Source organism: Pezoporus wallicus, unplaced genomic scaffold, assembly GCF_028554395.1.
Source record: "Pezoporus wallicus isolate ANWC-B61680 ecotype Strahan unplaced genomic scaffold, APGP_CSIRO_Pwel_v1 contig_10711, whole genome shotgun sequence".
Lineage (NCBI taxonomy): Eukaryota > Metazoa > Chordata > Aves > Psittaciformes > Psittacidae > Pezoporus > Pezoporus wallicus.
In genome coordinates, this window is record NW_026638325.1 from 284602 (window position 1) to 305367 (window position 20766).

The following is a 20766-nucleotide window of genomic DNA, read 5'->3' on the forward strand; positions in this document are numbered from 1 at the left end:
TGTCCTGTCCCTACAGGCCCTTGTCCAAAGCCCCTCTCCACGTTTCCTGCAGCCCCTTTAGGCACTGGAGCTGCTCTAAGGTGTCACATTATCCACGTGACATCCTCCCTCTGAATAACTTCCCACCCTAGAGATGCTAGCTGGGGCTGGAGCAGTAATTCAAGGAGGGGGATTATTTCCCAGAGGCTGCTGCAGACAGCAGGATCTGAACTGCCATGTCCCACTCCCTGCTCTGCCATCAAATCCCTGTGGCTTTGGGTAAGTTGCTCCCCTCATGCCTCAGTTTCTGTAGCACTGAACTGCTCTTAAGCCATCAGAAGGAAGAGAAAACCAGGTCACTACTAAACTGATAACTCACAGCATGTCCACTGCCTGTTGTTCCTCTTCAGGAGATCACCTCCAAGCCTGTCATCATTTCTACACCTACTCCAACCATCGTGCGGCCCGGCTCGCTGCCCCTCCACTTGGCTTATGACCCGCTCCACCCTACGCTGCCTTCCCCAACCTCTGTCATCACCCAGGCTCCCCCTTCCAACAGACAGCTCGGGTAAGTGCAGGGGAGCTTCCTCCTGTCCCGTCAGGCTGCCTGGGCAGTAATTAGGTGCCTCAATCAGTTCCTTGATGATCAGAACAACCGAGGGGCTGTGGTGCCCGCTGCGGCTGCTTGGGCATAAGGGCCTCGCTGCAGCACTTGTCTGCAGAAGCAGAATGGGGTGGGAGTGCAGGAAGCAGGAACTAATTGTCTCCGTGTAACGAAACGAGGCAAAACCCACCCCGGGGAGGAATTAGAGCCAGTCCCCCACCATGCTGACATGCCACTTGTTGTCTATGGTGAGAGCAGGGCTTGGCTGGGGACTCCCAGGTTGCTTTTGGAGACTGCCACGGCAGCGGGAGCAGCAAGAGGAAATTGTCTGCCTCTTGTAATGGCTTTGGGACTTTCTCAGGCAGCTGTTGCCTCTGAAGTGTAACCTCTCCTGCAACCTGCTGGCCTCCTCTGTGGTCAGCTCCTGCCTCGGGAGCTGTTTGTTTCGGCACATCTAATGACCTGCTCCTTGTTGCTCCTTTAACAATCTGGAGCCAAGGCTCCAGAGCAGTCGCTGCAGCAGTTACGAGCCCTGTCCCACTGGTGGGTAGCTCCAGCCCTGCACATAAAAGGAAGGAGCCTAAAGGATGCAGGAAACACATTACAGGGAGCCCTCAGGAGACATATATTTAGCTCCACTTCTATTTGGTGTCAGGATGCATCTTTTTTGCTGTGGTCCTGGCCTCTCTCTAATTACCCTTGTTTGAGGCTGGCTCCTTACATTAACCAGCCCATTTGTTCTGGCTGTCAGTTCATATTTGTATGTATGGTTTTTTTGCTCTGACCCCCTGGCACCATCAATCCCGATTTCCTGATGGAAAGTTTTAAATCCTGTCCTGAGGCATTAAGGGGTTAAGTGATTGTCCGGAGGTTTTCCAAAGGGCATTCTGTAACCCAGCCCAGGCACCGACTCCTGAGGCTGTTTGGAGTCCCCTTGTGCTTCGAGGCATGCAGAAAGCAGAACTGGAGTAAGCTGGACTTGAATATGATTTTATATTCCCTTTGTAGCCCACGGGGGGTCGATCCCTCCTCAGGGATGGGGTTGCAGCTTTGAGTGTCCCTGCATTGGGGCTGGTGCAGACGTGGCAGGGCTGTCAGCGTGACAGAGATGGAGGGGAGGCTGTGACCTCCCTGTAACTCGCCTTGTTAGGCTGGGATTTTCAAAAGCAGCCTGGAGGATTTGGGATGCCCAATAGAAATGAATGAGAGGCGAGCGTTCGCGTTCCCAAGGCAGCCTTAAAAATTCCAGCCTGAGTTATTGGCACCATGAACTCCCCCCTCCTCTGACCCACAGCTCCTGCTGCTCCCCACCCTGCCCTTACTCCATGCCAGCACAGCTTCCTCGGAGGAGTCAGCCCAACCTCCTCCATCCCCTTTTCATCCTTCCCCCAAAGTCCTGCTGCTCCCAGCAGCTCTGCTCTGCTCTTCCTGGCTCATCTCTGCCTCCATTCGGTTCCCTGCTGCGCTGCTAGGAACGGAGGAGGAGCAGGACATCAGCCCTTGCTGGCAGAGGGGTGGTTTCCTTCCTCTCCCTGTCGTCTGGAGCACATCAGCTCCAGCTTTTCCTCTGTTCTCCTAGAAAGGCTGAGTCGGGAGGCTCAGAGCAGGAGCACAGGGAGGTTTTAGATGCTCTGAAGTGCAGGCGGGGAGTGCGTGCTGTTGCCACAGGCAGGAACATTGCATTTCACTGCAGAACAATCTGCAAGGGAAGAATTCTAAGGAATTGTAATCTGTCACAGTTAGGCTCCAGTGGGATCTTCTCCTCCCTCAGGGAGTGGGGCTGTTCCTGTCTCCCAGAGCAGACACAGATCAGCTCTCTCCATCCCACTCTGGGTTTGGGAGGTTTTCACTGGAATCAGATTCAGAAGCGGTTTTTAATGGGAACTAAATCAAAGAATCATGGATTGGGTTGGGTTGGAAGGGACCTTAAAGCTTTCCCAACCCCTGCCACTTGCAGAGACACCTTCCACTAGAGCAGCTTGCTCCAACCTGGCCTTGAACACTGCCAGGGATGGGGCAGCCACAGCTTCTCTGGGCACCCTGTTGCCAGCGCCTCAGCACCCTCACAGGGAAGAGCTTCTGCCTAAGAGCTCATCTCAGTCTCCCCTCTGGCAGGTTGAAGCCATTCCCCTTGGCCTGTCCCTACAGGCCCTTGTCCAAAGCCTCTCTCTGCATTTCCTGCAGCCCCTTTAGGCACTGGAGCTGCTCTAAGGTCTCCCCTTCAGGAGCCTTCTCTTCTTCAGGCTGAACCAGCCCAGCTCTCTCAGCCACAGGAGATGAATCCCTTGCAAGCCCTCTCCTGGGTGCTCAGCAAACGTGGCTCACAGGACCAGAAGTTCCTGGTAGGCAGGAGCAGCCCAGATCCCGTCTGCTTGGTGCAAGGCTCAGCCCATGAGGACACTTCTCATCTCTCCAAGGAGGAGCTGCAGCAGCTCTTGGCTCTGCTTTTCTGTCTGTTCAGGTGGACACTGTGCCTCAGCCAGCATATTTTACCCAGCCTGTGTACACCCAGGGGCACATCATATCCCAGGGCCACCCACATCACTGCCAGCCCCGAGTGAGGAGCAGCAGCTGGGATCACCCCAGGGAAGGGAAATGGGAAAAGGAGCCCAAATCTGCTAACCAGAATGAACTTGTGCTTGTGCCCTTGAGCTCGGGGGGCTGCCGGGACAGCATAAACTTGAAGCCATCCATGTGAACTCCAACTGTTGTTTCTGCAGGTCTCCCACAGGATCCCTGCCCCTTGTCGTGCAGCTTGCAAATGGACAGACCATGCCCGTGCTCCCAGGCCCTCCCGTGCAGATGCCTTCTGTTATATCGGTGAGAGAAGCTTCCAGCACAGCCCTGCATGGCAGAGGAGGGGACAGCGTTTTGCTCCTGCCAAATAGATGCAGACGCTTCTCATTTTGTCAGCGTTAAAATATATCTCCCCCTCTGTGCAAGATAAGGCTTGGAAGAGGAGGAGGAGGGGGGCAGCTCTGGCAAGGCAGCAATAGCACGTCCATCACACTAGAGGGCAATAAGTCTGGAATAAAACAAAGCTTTGCCCGGACAGATGGCTCATGCCATTGATCCGGAGCTGGGAACTGCAGGATCCCTGATTAGCTGCTTCCATTTGGAACAGCGTACCTCAATTGAAAGCGTTGGAGCTTGCAGAGAACATGTTGGTTTTGCAGGCTAGGAAAGCCACCCTAGCTTTGCCAATGGGCTAAAGAGCTTTTGCAATATCAGCCGTGAGGGGTGTGCTTTTCCATACGGAGAATTTTCCATGCTGCAGAGCTCAGGAGCAGATTTGCCTGGTGGGTGGGTGCCTTGTCCCTCTTCTGAGTGCTTCAGCTCCTGACCAGGCAGCCCATGTGGATCCTGCCTGTCCTGCTGGGCATGTAACGGGCAAAACCTCCTGCCTCAGGTAACAGGAACGTTGATGTCAAAGCAGGCAGATGCGCAGGCAGCTCAGCTCAGCTTGTGGGCATGGAAACATCTTCAAACCTTCCTGTTTGTTTGAAACACACCTTGTGTTTTGTAGGATCACAGTCGTGGAATGGTTGGGTTGGAAAGGATCTTAAGATCATCCAGTTCCACCCCCTGCAATGGGCAGGGACCCCTTCCACTGGAGCAGCTTGCTCCAAGCCCCTGTGTCCAACCTGGCCTTGAACACTGCCAGGGATGGGGCAGCCACAGCTTCTCTGGGCACCCTGTGCCAGCGCCTCAGCACCCTCACTGGGAAGAGCTTCTGCCTAAGAGCTCATCTCAGTCTCCCCTCTGGCAGGTTAAAGCCATTCCCCTTGTTCTGTCCCTACATATAGTGCTTTACAACAGCACACCTGAGTGGCTCATAAAAGCAAGTGCATACTCTGGTTTTTCCCCTCTTTGTGGAGGGAGAAAGCTTTGTGCAGGGATGCTCTGCCTTACGCTTGGTGTTGTGGCTGCTTTGCAGTAGAGCTGTGCTGAGATCTAGAGGGGATCTAATACCCTCCCACTGTATCCGCTCTCCTGTGCTGGTGGGGAAAAGCCCTCTGGGAGGGAAGGGAAAGGAAGGGAAGGAAAGGAGGCTTTAGAGCTGCCCTCCTCCTGTCCTCAGTGGTTGAGATGGCTGGGTGATTCTGAAACAGGCACCATGGCCACCAAAGGAGTGGCTGCTGGCCTTCAGTGACAGCAGCAGGAATTGATGGCAGCAGTTAAAGGCTGTGCCTTTGTCAGGCTTTATAAATGGGCTCAGTTGGGGAATTATGACAGAGCTGCTTCACGGAGCGCGGCCTGAAAGCCCCTGAGCTTCCAAACCCCTCGTGTTGCTTCCTCCCCGATAGCTGGCTCGGCCGATGTCCATGGTGCCAAACATTCCCGGGATTCCTGGGCCGCCCATCAACAGCAGCGGGTCCATTTCCCCGTCAGGACTTCCAGTGCACTCAGAAGCCAAAATGGTAAGTGTTTGAATCCATGCTGGGGAGGGCATCACGTCCCTGGTGTTGTCCCCGAGTCTTCAGTGGCTTCTTGGAAATCCTGCCGAGCCATCAGAGCATCTTCCCATTCCAGGAGCAGGTGTTGGAAATGCCACCAGGAATATCAGGCTCATCAGCACTGCGGCTCTGGCAGGCAGAGGAGGCACGTTGTTGTCAGGGCAAACGTCAGCCCCATCCTAAATGCGCCTCTTTAGTTCTAGTTCCAAAATAACAGATGGGTTGGAGGTGGGCTTGAGGAAGGCAGAGCCAAGAGAAGAGATGTTGCGCTGTAATCCAAGGATCCTGGGAATGGCTTTCATGTAAATCCCTTTCAAAGCTTATAAAAGAGTTTTCCTCTCTTGGTTCCTCATGACTCAAGCAAGGTGGAAGAAGAGGGGGGAGCAAACCCAGGCCAGGTTGGATGAGGCTTGGAGCAGCCTATTCTAGTGGAAGGTGTCCCTGCCCATGGCAGGGGCTTGGAACTGGATGAGCTTTCAGCTCCCTTCCAACCCAACCCATTCAATGATTCTCTGATTCTGTGACACCCCCCCCCCCCGATTTTTTGGCCTGGATGGGGTGGAGCTGTTTGCAAACCCACCTCTTAGAGCTGCTCACTGTTGTCACTGCTCCCACTGCACCCTGTTTTGGTGTCTGCAGGATCCAGGGGCAGATCAGAGCTACAGCGCTGAGGCATAGAGGAGCCATCCTGCCCCACTGGCCTGTATCTGGCTGCTCTGGCTGCTTGCAAGACATGGTCTCAATCATGTGTAGGTCCTTCTCCATCCCAGAAGGACCCTTCTGTGGGTGATGAAGGACAGTTGGGCTCTGCAGCCTGTTCAGTCCATGGTCTGTCTGCAGATCCTGCCAGCTGGGAGTTGACTGGTGCCAGCTGCAGTAGTAATTTTGGGATGTGGACACCTGTCTGCTTGGGTCTAAGCTGAAAGCTGCCTTTGGGAAGGCCAGATGGTGATGGCTTTCGGTTGGATTTGAATCAGCCACATTCTCTGAAGAGCCCAATCCCCATCACTCCTGGGGTGATAGAGGAGCCGGTTAAAGCCTTCACAGCATGGAGAACAGGTCCCCTGATGTCCTTTTTCCTCCTTTAACAGAGGCTGAAGGCCAGCTTGGCGGCGTCTTCCTCACTGAACGGCAGCAACCTGGTGGTGGGCTCAGCCAGCACGATGGTGACCGCACGTCCGGAGCAGAGTCAGATCCTTGTCCAGCACCCTGATGCCCCTTCCCCAGCTCAACCACAGGTCTGCTGCTGCATGGCTGGAGCTGCTGGGGTGTTCCTGGGCCTTGGGGAAGGCAGGGGAAAACCTTGTGGCTTCCTGTTTTGCAGAATGGGTTAAAAAGCCTTGTTTTTCAGTGCTGCTAATGCTCTCCAACACCACCAGGCAGCAAACTTCAGCAACACGTCCATTTGCTTGACAAGGTCTGGAGTTTGGAAAGAATATTTTCGCTCTCTTCTCTCTGCTCAATTACTGGGGTTAAATGCTCCCCTCTTAGGCAATCAGCTCCAGTAGCTCCTGCCAGCTCACCAAATGCCAGCTTTCCAGCAGGATCGCCACCTGCTCCATCAGTTAGATAGGCTTCCAAAAGTTTAATATCCATATGCTGCCTGACAGCGAGTACCCGAGTGGAGCTGCACTCCCTGATTGTGGTGGTGTAATTACAGAGCCCTCGCAGAAGCACCAGCAAGGTTGTGCCTTTGCCCTCCCTGACTTTTCCCTTTGTTCTCCCCATATCAAAGCAGGAAATGTGTCGCTTTACTTATGCCAGTTGCCTCTGAGAGCTTCTTTAGCTGGAGGTATCCAGGGCAAATTGAACCCAGCTTCATTCTGAAAGCAGATGATCCGCTCCCAAGCTGGAATTTGTTTGTGCTCTGTGGATGAGTTACTGAACCCAAGTGGAGACGGAGCTTGGACCCGTGCGTGGTTGCGTGCGTCAGAGTGGGATTGAGTGCTCCCAGCTCTGCAGCTGGATGTCACCCTCTGGCAGCTGATCCTTGAGCCCTGCCCATGTGGGAGTCCCCAAAGTGCTTTTAAAACTCTAAGTGAAGTCAAAAGGAAGGTGGTTTCTCTGTGTGGTCATTTACCACCTTAGCTCCTTGGCATGGAGGGGAGGAAACTCCTGCTCTTGGTTACGTGCCGTTAGGTGACTGTAGGAGTTTGGGATTTAACTAATTCCCTGACATTCACCCATTCACTGGCTTCAGGATCCCAGAGAGTTCGTTTAGGAAGTTGGCAGACTCCACTGAGGAAGGGCTGCCAGAAACACCTGGGAAAGGCTCTTTAGAATCATAGAACCAACCAGATTGGAAAACAGCTTTAAGCTCATTAAATCCAACTGTTCCCCAGCACTGCCAAGGCCACCACTAATCCGTGGCACTGAGGGCCTCATCTGCACGGTGTGTGAACTCTTGCAGGGACGGTGACTGCAGTCCTGCCCTGGGCAGCCTGTTCCAATGCCTGAGCACCCCTGGGCTGGGTTTGGAATTGTTCCTTATCTCCATCTAAACCTGCCCTGGTGCAGCTTGAGGCCGTTTCCTCTTGCCCCATCCCTTGGGAACAGAGCCCAGCCCCCTCCTGGCTCCATCCTGCTGTCAGTGAGCAATCAGGTCCCCCCTGAGCCTTCTCTTCTCCATCTGAACCCCCCCCGGTCCCTCAGCCGTTCCCCATCACCCCTGTGCTCCAGGCCCTGCACCAGCTCCGCTGCCCTTCTCTGGCCCCGCTCCAGCACCTCAATGTCTCTCTTGTAGTGAGGAGCTCAGAGCTGTCCATCCTTTCTCTGTCCATCCTTCCCTTCCCTCACAGCATCCTCTCATTGCTCCACAGCTCCTCACCAATGGGAGCTGATGGTGATTGGGGTCAGATCAGAGGCTCTGTCCTTTCACCTGGGTCAATCAGTGCATTTTACTCCTGAAACCTCAGCAATCAGCCTCAGCAATCCACCTCACCTGGTTGAGCTCTTGCTGCCTACAAAGCCTGGTGCTGAGTCCATCCATGGTCTTTAGCCCTGTGAGTTTGCCATCCCTCCTCTTTGGCTGTCTCTTGCCCTTTTCTGGCCCCGCTCCAGCACCTCAATGTTTCTCCTGTAGTGAGGGCTCAGAACTGAACTTTATCCCCAGCTCCCCTGTCTGCCCTCGCTCCATCACTGCGCTGGGCAGCTCTGGCTGCTCTGCAGAACCAGATCTCTTTTAACGCCGGTCTCCTCTGCCGAGCCTGGTTGTGCTGCTGTGTGCCTGCCTGCCCTTCAACGTCTCTTTCACCACCAGGTTTCCCCAGCCCAGCCCACCCCCAGCACCGGCGGGCGGCGGAGGCGCACTGTGGATGAAGACCCGGATGAGCGCCGGCAGCGGTTCCTGGAGCGGAACCGGGCAGCAGCCTCCCGCTGCCGTCAGAAACGCAAGCTCTGGGTGTCCTCCCTGGAGAAGAAAGCTGAGGAGCTCACGACCCAGAACATCCAGCTGAGCGTGAGTATGTAACCGAGGCTGAGCACAGCCCCTTGCCAGCGTTAGGACCGTCACTCTGCAGGGAGCGGCTTCCCCCGTGCTGCGGGGACAGCGTGCTGCTGTCTGGAACAGGAGTGCTGCCTCTAGATTTCATGGAAGGATTTGGGTTGGAAGGGACTTTAAGCTCATGCAGCTCCAACCCCCTGCCACGGGCAGGGACACCTTCCATTAAAGCAGGTTGCTCCAAGCCCCTGTGTCCAGCCTGGCCTTGAACACTGCCAAGGAAGGGGCATCCAAACCTTCTCCATTCAACCCATTCCAGTGCCTCACCACCCTCATGGGGAACAGCTTGTGCCTTACATCTAACCTGAACTTTGCCTGTTTGAACCCATCACCCCTTGTCCTGTTGCTACAGTCCCTGATGAAGGTCTCTCTTCAGCATCCTGAGTGCAGGACTGCAGAGGGGTCTCCCCAGAGCATGGCAGAGGTGCAGGATCCCATCCCTGAGCTGCTGCTCATACTCTGGGGGTGCAGCCCAGCACACAGAGGGAAGCTGGGCTCAAGCACACACTGAGGCCAGGTCATGGGGAGCTTCTCCTCGCCCACCACCTTCAACAAATCTCACTCCTTGCTTTCCATCCTGATGCTCTGCCTCGAGCACGCCATGGGGGAAGAGCTCTTCAGTGCTCTGGTTTCTCTCCCTGTCCCCTCAAATGGGCTCTGCCCATCAAGGCAGCAACACCAGCCTCAGGAGCAGGGCATGGGGGCCCCAGGAAGCAGCTTCCCTGCATAAGGGAGAGCTCTTTACTGGCATGGGGTCAGCAAAAGCAGCCTTGGTTCCCTTCCCTGCACAGAGGACCTGGCACCAGGGTGAGCAGCGAGGCTCTGCAGCCACACTGCTGCTTTTTCCTGGACAATGGGGTTTTCCTGGTTCTCCAGTAGCACCCTGGTGTTCCTAACAGAAGTGTAGCCCATGTAAAATACAGACTTCACTTCCATTGCTGTCAGCCCCCTTGTTGATGCTAAGGATTGAAGGGTCTTCAAAGACTGAGCTGGGGTCCGTTCTGGTGGCTTATGACTCATGTGCTGGGATTTTCAATAGCACTGATCGTGGTATTTTCATTCTCTTCCCAAGATAATTATAGACATTGTTTCCTCAGGCAGTTTTGAAATACAATTGACTTCATTCCAGCTGGTTCTCCAAACATCTCAGCAGAGGAATAACACACTTGCACAAAGTCTTCAGGGCAGCAGGTCTGCTTTACAGACGAAGCCCACAGAGGTACCGAGAGCTTGGAGGAGCTCTGATGTTCCCCAGGGCTTGGCATGGCCTGAGTTGGTTTTACACTCAGCTTCTCACTCTGTTTAGTTTTCCATCAGAGCCAGCAGCATTTGCAAGAGGAATCAGGCAAATGGATGTCCAGGATTAGGTGATTAACATAGCGAGGGGCTGCTGGAGGGAAATGTGTGTTCATGTCTTACACACTAGATTCCCCAACCCCAAAACCACTGTTTGGTGTTCCTGGGCTGGAGACATCTCAGGTTAGACAACACATTGTAAATTGGTGGGGCACATTCATGCATGTCCTGCTAGAGGCTGTTGCCAAGAGCATGAGTGATGCACACGTGTGTGTTTGTTTTCCCATCCCAGAATGAAGTTACGCTACTGAGGAACGAAGTTGCTCAACTCAAGCAGCTCCTGCTGGCTCACAAGGACTGCCCCGTCACTGCACTACAGAAGAAGACACAGGGCTATCTTGGTGAGTGGTGGCTTTTGCTGGTCCTTACTGCCTTTTAAGTAGGTCTAAACAGATGAAATGTGTAGCACACAAAGGAAGGGAGTTTTCATCTTAGTCTCTGCTCCATCACCTTCCAGCTGCGGTGGGTGGCAGGACAGGATAGACCTTGGTCCTGTGTTTTCTGCTCTTATGGCCTTTAAAGCCTCACTATTAAGGAGGAGCCACCCCATGCTGGAGCTTCGAATTTCCACCAGGTTAACCTGGTTTATAGCATCTTGCAACCAGGCAGAAAGGGCCACAGTGGTGTGAAAGCACTGTGGGAAGGAGGTAGCTCATCTCCTTCCCATCTCTCTACTGCGGGATACTTGACAAAGATCCTAGATAGAATCACAACATGGTTTGGGTTGGAAGGGACCTTAAAGCACATCCAGTTCCAACCCCCTGCCATGGGCAGGGACCCCTTCCACTAGAGCAGCTTGCTCCAAGCCCCTGTGTCCAACCTGGCCTTGAACACTGCCAGGGATGGGGCAGCCACAGCTTCTCTGGGCACCCTGTGCCAGCACCTCAGCACCCTCACAGGGAAGAGCTTCTGCCTAAGAGCTCATCTCAGTCTCCCCTGGGGCAGGTTAAAGCCATTCCCTTGTCCTGTCCCTACAGGCCTTTGTCCAAAGCCCCTCTCCAGGTTTCTTGTAGCCCTTTTAGGCACTGGAAGACTGCTTCTCCCTGGAGTGTAGGCCAGCGTCTCTCCACCCACTCCCAGGCAGCTTGCCAAGCACTTGATATCCTCTTTGAAGTGAAAAACTATTGCTGCTCTGAAAGCAAAGCCAGAGTCAGAAAAGGCCAGACTCTGTAGATGACATCATGGGGCTCTAGATCTCCTTCTCTGCAATTCCCATCAAATTAGCTGAGGTTTGGGGGTAAGAAGCCTCTTTTTATCTTCTTTTCTTTCTTTCATTTTTTATATTGCTGCCTATTTCATTATAATCAACCCGGGAGCTAAACATTATGTCTGGATTCTTATGTCATCTCTGCAATAACAATCCCACACTGGGGGCTTTGCAGAAAGGCTTTGGGAGGATGCTGGGGTCCCCTAGCGTTGCCTGGATTAATGCAGGGATGGATGGAGAGAGGAAAAGGAAGGAGGAGACAACAAAAGCCAGGAAAGCCAGCACTGTCCTTCCCGACTGCCTCCCCATTCCCACCTCCTGGCTCTCTGAAGCACTCTCCTGTGCAGTGAGGCACACATACGTGTTGTACAGGGGCACAGCCAGTTTATTTTCCCTCATTACAGTGACTCAGAGCTTGAGTAATGTGGTCGTGAAGCTCCTCGCTGTCCCCCAGCCCTTGCAGGCAGGTGTATAATGCAGAGAGGCAACATGATTTTTCCTGTTAACTCCCCAAGTTTACAGTTCCTATTATTATTCCTCACAGTCTGTCTACTCCAATAATAGGAATCCATCACACATCTGAATAATAAAAAGGAAATTCACCCCCCCCATCCCTGGCTGCCTTTTTTATTAGTGAGATTTGTGACTAAACAGGTCCTTAAACAAAAATGCCAGATTCCCTCGATGGAATTACAGCTGCCTCATGTACAGTTGGGTTGTTTTATTTGTAATACCTTGTAAATCTGCTTTTGGGGGATGCCAAACTCTTCTCTTGCTCTGCTCGACCTTCCCTCATCACTGAGTCAGTTTTCAGGTGTCTGCTTGGCTGGTGAAGGCCGAGCCAAGGTTCCAGCAGGTAAAACCCACTTGGGAAAGGGGTCCAGTATTCTGGCAGTGCTCAAGGCCAGGTTGGACACAGGGGCTTGGAGCAAGCTGCTCTAGTGGAAGGCGTCCCTGCCTGTGGCAGGGGCTGGAGCTGGATGAGCCTTAAGGTCCCTTCTAACCCAACCCATTCCATGACTGATTCAAGCACCCAGTAGAAATCCGAGCCCTAAAGAGCGTTTCCCAGTTCACAATAAGGTTGTAAACCTCTTCTTTGACTTTCTTTCCCCCCTGTGTCATGGGATTTACCATCTTGACGTGGAAGAAGTATCCCACCTCATGCCATTATTTTGCTCTTTTAAAGGAAGGTGACCGCATCTTACCTGTAATTCATCTAGCCAAGTGCACAGGAGGGAATTTCCTCCTGACATGTGTGGGTAATGAGTGTATACCCCTAAAGAGAGAGGTCTGATCGCTCTCGCCTTGGCATTTGATAGGTCACAAATTACCCTTTGTGTTTGAAGCTCTGCACAGGGGCACAAGGGGCTGTTTGTGGGAGGGAATCCAGAGTGGTGGCACACCGATCCACATCGCTCGGAATGGAGCGCAGGAGAAGCTCTCTGCCTCCCGTCCCTTCAACTGCTTCAGGTTAGGCAAAGAAATGGAGCAAGGAAACAGTTTGTGATGGGCTCTAATTGATTTTAATGTTCTAGAGGACAATAAAGAGCAAACCAGGTAATTTCTATTAAAAACGGCCCAAAAAAGCCCTGCTTTACAGAAAGGTTTCAGTGCACGTTTACCCGTGTGCTCACCAACAGATGGCAAAGCCTCTGAAGGAGCTATTGAGTCTCTGGGCTAAATGGCCTTGAACCAAGTACCATGCCAGGAAACAACATGTAGGAAAGTTCATTTCTTCTAATGAGGAAACAGATTTATTACCCTAAAGGTTATGCAGGGTCTGCTTGTCCTTGGTGTGCAGCTTTATGCCTTCCTGGCCTCAGTTCAGGAAGATTTGCTGGTGGTTCACCAAGGGATGGGGCCAGCAGGACCCGCCGGGTCGTTATGTCCCAACTCTAATCAGTTTTATTTCCAGCCCTCCCTTGCTTTTGCCAAACAGCTGCTTGAGGAGGGGCCCGGCTTGGTGGGAGGAGCTGGGATTCCTGCAGGGATCGGCCTCTCTGCTCCAGGCTGGGAATTTCAAGGCCAGGTTTAGATGGGGCTTGGAGCACCCTGCTCTAGCGGAAGGTGTCTCTGCCCGTGGCAGGGGTTGGAGCTGGAGGAGCTTTAAGGTCCCTTCCAACCCAAAGCATTCCGTGGTCCTCTGATTCAGTGAAAGGTGAGCGTTGAGTAAATCCCTGACTGATTTCTGCACACGCTTTGAAGCAGGAGCGATCTCCCATCCCACCGCCTTGCCGCTACCACCCGGCGGCAACACGCTCACCGTCTCTGTAACCTGATTTTCTCCTCTTTTCCTTCCATCCCTTTCTCCTTGTCTGGCCAAGCAGAAAGCCCAAAGGAGAGCTCGGAGCCCACGGGCTCCCCTGCTCCCGTGATCCAGCACAGCTCCGTGACGGGCTCTCCCAACGGGCTCAGCGTGCGCTCGGCAGCAGAAGCCGTTGCCACCTCGGTGCTGACGCAGATGGCGAGTCAAAGGACAGAACTGAGCCTGCCGGTCCCGTCACACGTCATCATGGCCCCACAGTCCCAGTCTGCTGGCAGATGATGTCCCAGCCTGGGGCGTGTGACACGGAGCTCCCCGCCAACACCGAGCGCACCCGTGGCCCTGCCGCCTCGGGGGAGATGAGGAGGATTTGTATTTCTTGCCTTCTTTTGAGTCTTTGCAAGCGAGCGGAGGGCAGCCGTGGCGCTTCTCACGCTGCACAGCCTGTACAGACCCTGCCCGGCCACCGCCTGTCCCCACGGGGACGGCCTCACCTCTCGGGGTTGGCAACCTGTCAACACGCAGAGCTCACTTGGAAAAGCACCTTGAAAGGTTCGCTTTCAGGTCTCACATTAACACTAAACCTCCATGCTCAGTGCATCCCCTTGGCGCTTTTCACTCTTCCAAGTCTCCCCTTTCTCCCTCCTCCTCCTCACTCCCAGCAAAGGAAAACAGCTCTTGGGAGGCTGTGACATTTAGTCGTGCTGTCAATGTATTTTATTTTTAACAGCATGCTGCTTCCAGGCATCTGCTTCCCCCTCTGCTCTCGCTACCTGAAACATTGCACCTTCTCACAAGAAGCCTCCCTGAGCTCTGAGGTTAAAGGGATCGAGGTTTGGTTCCTCGCACGCTCACTCCCAAGATGCCAGCAACAGGTTTTTGGACACGTTGGGAATGGAATTGCCATAAATCAGTTTGTGCCCAGTGATTGGGAGAGGGGGGACACGGGGCTGGGGACACACACGCGTGTTCCCGGTCGCTTTTGCCGCCCCGGGAGCTGCAGACGTTCATGGATGCTCTCGTACTGGGATGCTGTGGTTGCTGGAGTAAAGGTACCGGCTGGTTTAGCAGCAGAGGGGCTGCTCTCAGTCTTCCCTACAGGAATTGGTGCTGCTCTGTGCCCGCTGGGACCGGTGCAAAGGTGCTCTGGGAGGTGCACGCAAGGATGAGCCGTCCCAGCAGGCAGGGATAAGCCAAGTCCCAGAATTCATCATCTGCTCCCAACTCCACTACAGAGAAATCCCTCCATTTCCAAGGATCATCTCCTCTACATGTAAACTCCATGACCTTAACGATGGTGGCCTTAACTCATGAATCAGTTGCCTGTTCCAAGGGAGGGAGCACGATGCAGTGTTTCTGTTTGCCTGGGCTTTTACCTCTTCTTCACGATTCTCTTCCGCTCTTGGTGATGGAGCATCTGTCGCTTCCCAGCCGGAGCAAAGGAAGAGCAGAGCTTCCAGTTTCATGGGCTGGGTTAAAACCCCAGCCTGGATGTTGAAAGATGCTTGGAATCGGGTTGGTTTTGGGGTGGGGGAGTGTGTGTGTGTGTGTGTGTGTGTGTGTGTCTGTGTTGCGCTTCCCGAGGCAGCAAGCGACTGGAATCGGGCGTTTGGAAGCGGGAAGGGGTGCTCCGTGCGCTCGGGCTCGTGGAAGGAACCTCACCAAAGTCCATGGAGCCGCAGCAGGCCTTGGTCTTCCTCTCCTCCTCCTCGGGAGGTCCCTCCTCACCTGAGCTCTCGCCCACCTCAGGTTGCACTCGCCACTTTTGAGCCAAGTTGGTGGTCAAAGTGATTGCGTTTGGCTTCTCCACACTTGGAAGGTTCCCAGGGACAGCAAAACCCAAAGCATGGTCTGAGCAAGAAACCAGATCCCGTTGGGGATGGGGGCAGCTCGGCCATTGGTGTTTCTCATCGATGGGATCTGTCTCCCTGCCCCTTCTTCCCTCTTCTTCAGGTTCTCCTCACCTTGGCAGTGTTGGCCACGGCGGGTCTGGGTTTGGTTGCTTGATGCTGCTCTCGCGCTCCTTTGGCTCCTCTTGCTTCCAGAGTTGTCTCGTGTCGAATCGGGGTCACTTCCGGCCTTGGCAGTTCTCATTCCCGGTTCAGATCCTTCACAGGCCTCCCCTGGACCCTCTTTTTGTTTCTGGAAAGCTGCTTCTGCAGAGTCTGCGCCCCGATATTTCAGCTCTTCCTATCCCAGCGTTGTTGCGTTGCTGCAGTGGGGGTTCCGGATGTCTTAGCACCCTGAGACCTGGGCAGAAAGAGGTTTCTGCCAGGCCAGGGCTCAGGAGCTGTTTGGGATGGGCAGGATCGAAAGGTTTTGCAGGACACAGAAGATCCAGCCTGGCTCTGGCTCCTCTCTTGGGGCTGCTGGTGGATGCGGGTTGTGGAGCTGTGACAGGGAGCAGCAGAAAACCCCATCTATAACCTGCTTTGGTCTTGGGATGTGCTCAGTTTGCTTCAAGGGGGGTGGAACAAGCGCCTTTATTTCCCTGGCAATAGCAGGAATGACAAAAATGTGTTCTAAACATATTTGCTTCCTTGAATCCCTGTTCTTTGGTGTGCAGTGCTCTGGGTCCCACCGCAGCTCACCAGCTCCTCCTAGGCTCGGCAGGAAAACCCCGTCTGGCCAGGGATAAGGGTGATGGAAGGCAGGGAAGAAGCAGGAATTGGGCTTGGGGCTCATCCTGCCGCTGGTGCCTTGTTTGCTTCGTGGTGTTGGGGCCGGTTGGATGAGGCAGAGGTGAGGGGGTGGTTAGGGAAGGGGCAGCAGATGGGGACAGGGCCGCACAGGGCAGCGCTGGCGTTGAGTGCAGCAGCTTCCCCGGCCCTTAATGTTGCCTTTAGGGACTAAAAGTGACCCCGTTTCCTGTGGTGGGAGAGCAGAGATCTCAGACACTGCTGGTGATGAATGGGGACTCAGAGAGTGGCTCTTCCCCCTGTCCCCCTGTGCTCCCGATGCCGTCGGTGCTCCCCTGTCCCTCTGTGCTCCCCTGCTTAGTGCCTTGGAAAACCCCCACATCCATGGAAACACCATTGTAAAGCTCCACACCTGGGCAGGGAACAAGTGTCGACCAAACCTTGATGGTTTCCTTCCTTTCATCGACAGGGTTCCAGCTTTCTGTGTCCTTTTTGGGGGTGTTTTAACCCCAAAGCATCCGATACCTGAATCACTGCTGTGGGAGCAGGTCCCGGAGCAGGGTTGGGGTCTTGCCAACAGCATCCCCGCAGTGGGGAAGGCAACCAAAAGCCCAGCGTGACCCTTTGCTAACGCATCTCCCCCCAGCCAGCAACTGGTTGGAACCGTCTGATCCCATCCCAGTGTGATGGATGGGCTTCCCAAGCCATAAATGCCACTTTGGAGCACATGGGGTGAGGTTCATCCTTGTTGTGGTCGCAGAAGCTGATGCTGAGCCAGACCCAAACCTCAGGAGCTGAATGTCACTGGTGGCTGTTGCTTTCCCAGTGGGATGGGCATGCTTGGGTGCCTCTTTCCAGGCTCTCTACTGTGTTCTCCTCTCCTGGATCATGCCTGTGCTGATCCCAGGGAGCCGATGGGCTCCGAGCACTTCCAGCAGCTCCAAAGAGCCAAAGGGCTGCTGGGTTCTTGCCCTGCATCATCCTCTCCTTCCTCATCACGTCTCTGTGAGGTTCCTTCTCCAGGCTGTAGGTGGAGAGGGCAGGTTTTGGCTTTGGGGGTGGTTTTGGGTGTAAGGTGGCCTTTCCAACCAGTTTGGTGGTGCAGGCTCCCCCTGGACCCATGGTGATGGGAGAGGGTGAAGGCGTTTTCCTCTCCTCCTGGTTCAGCTCTTGCTTGAAGGCGTTCAGGGCAGGAAGCCCCACTGGCCTCTTGCTTTGTGCTTCAGGGTTATTCCTCCTGCTCTTCACATGCTCCCAAGGGATGGAGCACCCCAGGCCCTGCTCTTTGCCTTAGCTTAGGTTCACCCAGCACCATCCATCCCTCCTCTGCGGCCCATTTGATGTGACCCTGGGGCTCCGCCAGGAGTTTGAAGCCCATGTTCTGGTGGTGATGGGGAGGTAGGGAGACCCCCCAAGGGTGGCACCAGCCACTGGGATTCATTGTCCTGGTGAATAGTAATGGCTGAGCCCCACATCCCAGTGTGGTCATTCCCCAGCTGAACCCTGGGAATGCTCCTTCCATCGGGATTAGGGAGGTTTTGGGATCGGTGCCCCTTTTCCTCCTTGGTTCTGGATTGTGATGACTCAGCAGATGCAGTCAGTGTTGGACTTCATGGACCCGTTTCGCTCTGGTTCCCCCACCACAACTTCCATGCCCTGAAACAAGCCCAGGAGGTGACAAAGGGACACGAGGGTCCCTGGGGAGGGGGGAGGAAGGTCTGGGGTGTCCCTTTGCCCCCCCCACGCTGCTTCCTTTGCCGAGCTTCCATGGGTTAAGCCAATAAAAAGGACCCCCCCCCCCCCCCGAGGGTGTAGTATCTATGAAACCCCACGTATCTATTGAGTATATACAGCCCTATATAGACGTATAAGCAACTTCCCAAGCGGATGCGCAGCTCCTTATGGTTGTTCCAGCTGTAACCCCCTTGCCGCGATGCCCCCCCACCCTGTGAGCGGGTCCTCACAGCCCCCTGGGGACACGGGGACACACGGGGGGGACATGTCTCGTACCAAACATGTAACGTGCCTTTTATTTATGCTGCAAATATAACATTAAATATTACCCAGGAGCCGGCGCCTGCTGCCCTTTGCTTCAGGGGAGGTGACCTGGGTGCGGGGGGGCACCCGTCTGGGGGATACAGGGCTGTCACCTGCTTGGGTGATGCTCTCAGTCCTCCTTGGGGGCACCGTGGGGTTGTGATACCATCCAGCCATAACTTGGGGTACCGCGGGGTGGCAGCCGGTGAACCTGCCTGGGGGGGGGGGGGGGGACGGACGGGACTCACGGTGGTCCGGGGCACCCACGGGCAGATTTGGGGCGATTTCCGCTTGTTTTGGGGCAAAGGGAGCGGGAGAAACACGCGATCTGTGTGTCCCGTCGGGGCTGCAATAGCGCAGCGCGGCCACACGGTGGCGGAGATGAGCCGCGGTGGAGAAGAAGGGGGGACCGAGAGGGGACCGGGATGGTTGGGGGGGTGCAGGGGCAGGGTCCCTGTCTCGGGGTCCCTGGTCGGGGATTGGGATCAGCGAGGGGGGGTCCTGACTTTGGGGAGGGGATCCCGGGATTTGGGGGGGGTCTCTCGGTCCGAGCAGCCCCGGTAGTGCCGGTTGAAGGTCCCAGGCGGGGGATGCGGAGGGGCCCCGGTCCATTTGTCATCATCCGCCCATCACCCGTCCGTATCCGTCCATCCCCGGGGGCCGTCGCGGCTCGTAAATGGGTTCCATTAGGGGCGGGGGCGCCGGGATTGATTTAACCCCCGGCCTTTTCCCCCGGGACCCCCTGCTCCGGCCCGGTTATAATAAGAGGCGGCGACGGCAGCGGGCGGTGGGGGCGATGGACGGGCGGATGCTGCTGCTGCTGCTGCTGCTGGGGGGGGCCCTGTGCGCGCCCCGCTCCTGCCCCATGGACCCCGACCTGGCCCCGGTGAGCGCCGTCAGGGGGTGGGGAGGGGGCTGAGGACGGGATCTTCTGTTGCGGGGGGGAGCGGTGGAACCCTTTGGGTCCGGCGCTGCCGTAACCTCCCCCCTCCCCTCCCGACCTCCCCGTCCGACCCCTCCCCGCAGGCCGCCGCCGCCGTCTCACCGGGGCCGCCGCTTCCCGCAGCCCTCCTGGGCGCGATGCTCCGGTCTCTGCAGCGGCCCGGCCGCAGCCCCGGACCCCCCGTCCAGCCGCAGAGGTGAGCGGGACCCGAGGGGGGGCCGGGAGGGTTTAGGGGGGAGCCGGGAGTTTGGGGGGGCACCCAGAGCGGGACAAGGAAGTGGCCTGGATGGTGCCGGGTCCCCGTTAGGGTCCGTCTGTCTGTGGATGTCCCATGGCCGTGTCCCTCAGTCTGCTTCCATCTGTTCCACCCCCTTCTGTCCGCCTGTCCCCACTGTACCTGTCCTTGTCCATCTGTCCATCCTCTTGCATCCCTCTGTCCCCTTCGGCCCTCTGTCTCTGTCCCCATGTACCAGCCCGTTCTTGTCCATCTGTCCATCCTCTTGCATCCCTCTGTCCCCTTCGGTCCCTCTGTCTCTGTCCCCATGTACCAGCCTGTTCTTGTCCATCTGTCCATCCTCTTGCATCCCTCTGTCCCCTTCGGTCCCTCTGTCCCTGTCCCCATGTACCAGCCTGTTCTTGTCCATCTGTCCACCCTCTTGCATCCCTCTGTCCCCTTCGGTCCCTCTGTCCCTGTCCCCATGTACCAGTCTGCTTTTGTCCATCCTCTTGCATCCCCCTGTCCCCTTCTGTCCCTCTGTCTCTGTCCCTCTGTACCAGTCTGCTCTTGTCCACCCTCTTGCATCCCTCTGTCCCCTTCGGTCCCTCTGTCCCTGTATCCCCTTCTCCCTACCTCCATCCTACCCAGTCCATGCGTCTGCCCCATCACAGGGTGGGGGTCCAGCCCCAGCTCAGCCCTCGCAGTTGGGACCCTCCGGCCGCCCCCTTCTGGACCATGGCGACGCCGCAGCGCTTCGGCCGCCGCCGCTGAGCCCCCGTCCGCTGAGTCCGTCCATCGTCATCCGTCCCCCAATAAACCGATGCCACCCCCTCAACAGTGATTGTTCGTTGGTTTGGGCTTTAAAATGTGGGGGGGGTTCTTCATTTCTTATTTTAATTTTAATTTTTAAACGTTTATTTCATGTATTTTTATATTTTTTAACCTTGTTTTCTGCCAGGAATCGCAGTGGGCTCCTTGCTGAAGGGGGCAGGGGGTGGCAATGTCACACAAGGCACCTCAGACAGAGTAGGGATGTGTGCAAGGGGATCCGGAATGGGACCAGGTGGGATGAAGGTTCTGGCACAGGGTAGAAATCCCCCATCAGAGCATCATCCATTGGATCATCCATTAGAATTCAATACTAATTAAATGCAAAGGGATCCCAGTTACCCTTCATATTGGGGGGGGGGTTTAGTCCTAAATCCCATTGGCACAGGTCTGGGCTCAGCACGTGCATCCCAATTGTCCTTTTCCTTAAAACTCCAGGAATTGAGGGAAAAACAAGGCACTGGAACCAAGCTGAGGGCGGAGGCTGATGCTTTGATATCCCCCAGGACCAGTGGCCGTGGGATCCCCATGGGATGCTCAGGAAGGTTGGAGACATCAGGAATGAGCAGCAGGATTTAGGGAAGGTTTTATTACACTTTAGGGAAAAGGAAGTGGAGAGCTGTGGGTCTGAAGGGAAGGGAGCAGGTTCAGGAGGAGGAGGCTGGGAAAGCCCGGATGGGTGAAGGCGGCTGCGTGTGATGGATGGATCCTTCCCTTGGAGCATCCAACGGCTGCCG

General features: G+C 55.4%; 2 protein-coding genes across 3 annotated transcripts in view; both read left to right on the top strand.

Moving 5' to 3' along the window:
• Positions 1–13689, top strand: part of ATF7 (activating transcription factor 7) — a 52992-nt gene extending 39303 nt beyond the window's left edge. For both annotated transcript variants that reach the window (XM_057410359.1, XM_057410360.1), the window contains exons 6-12: positions 390–547; positions 3304–3403; positions 4891–5004; positions 6132–6278; positions 8300–8497; positions 10128–10236; positions 13430–13689. In XM_057410359.1, the coding sequence (XP_057266342.1) occupies positions 390–547; positions 3304–3403; positions 4891–5004; positions 6132–6278; positions 8300–8497; positions 10128–10236; positions 13430–13647 (1044 nt within the window). In that variant the 3' untranslated portion in view covers positions 13648–13689. The remainder of the gene's footprint in view (positions 1–389; positions 548–3303; positions 3404–4890; positions 5005–6131; positions 6279–8299; positions 8498–10127; positions 10237–13429) is intronic.
• A 5148-nt stretch (positions 13690–18837) lies between these two features.
• NPFF (neuropeptide FF-amide peptide precursor) lies at positions 18838–19972 on the top strand. The gene is made up of 3 exons (XM_057410345.1): positions 18838–18927; positions 19068–19180; positions 19873–19972. Exons 1-3 carry the CDS (start codon positions 18838–18840, stop codon positions 19970–19972), a joined length of 303 nt encoding a protein of 100 aa, XP_057266328.1.
• The last annotated feature ends 794 nt before the right edge of the window (positions 19973–20766 follow it).

Coding starts and splice junctions, on each gene's coding strand:
- NPFF (XM_057410345.1), top strand. CDS start 18,838: ATGGACGGGCGGATGCTGCTGCTGCTGCTGCTGCTGGGGGGGGCCCTG. Junction 18,928..19,067: donor TGGACCCCGACCTGGCCCCG/GTGAGCGCCGTC, acceptor CCCTCCCCGCAG/GCCGCCGCCGCCGTCTCACC. Junction 19,181..19,872: donor CCCCCCGTCCAGCCGCAGAG/GTGAGCGGGACC, acceptor GCCCCATCACAG/GGTGGGGGTCCAGCCCCAGC.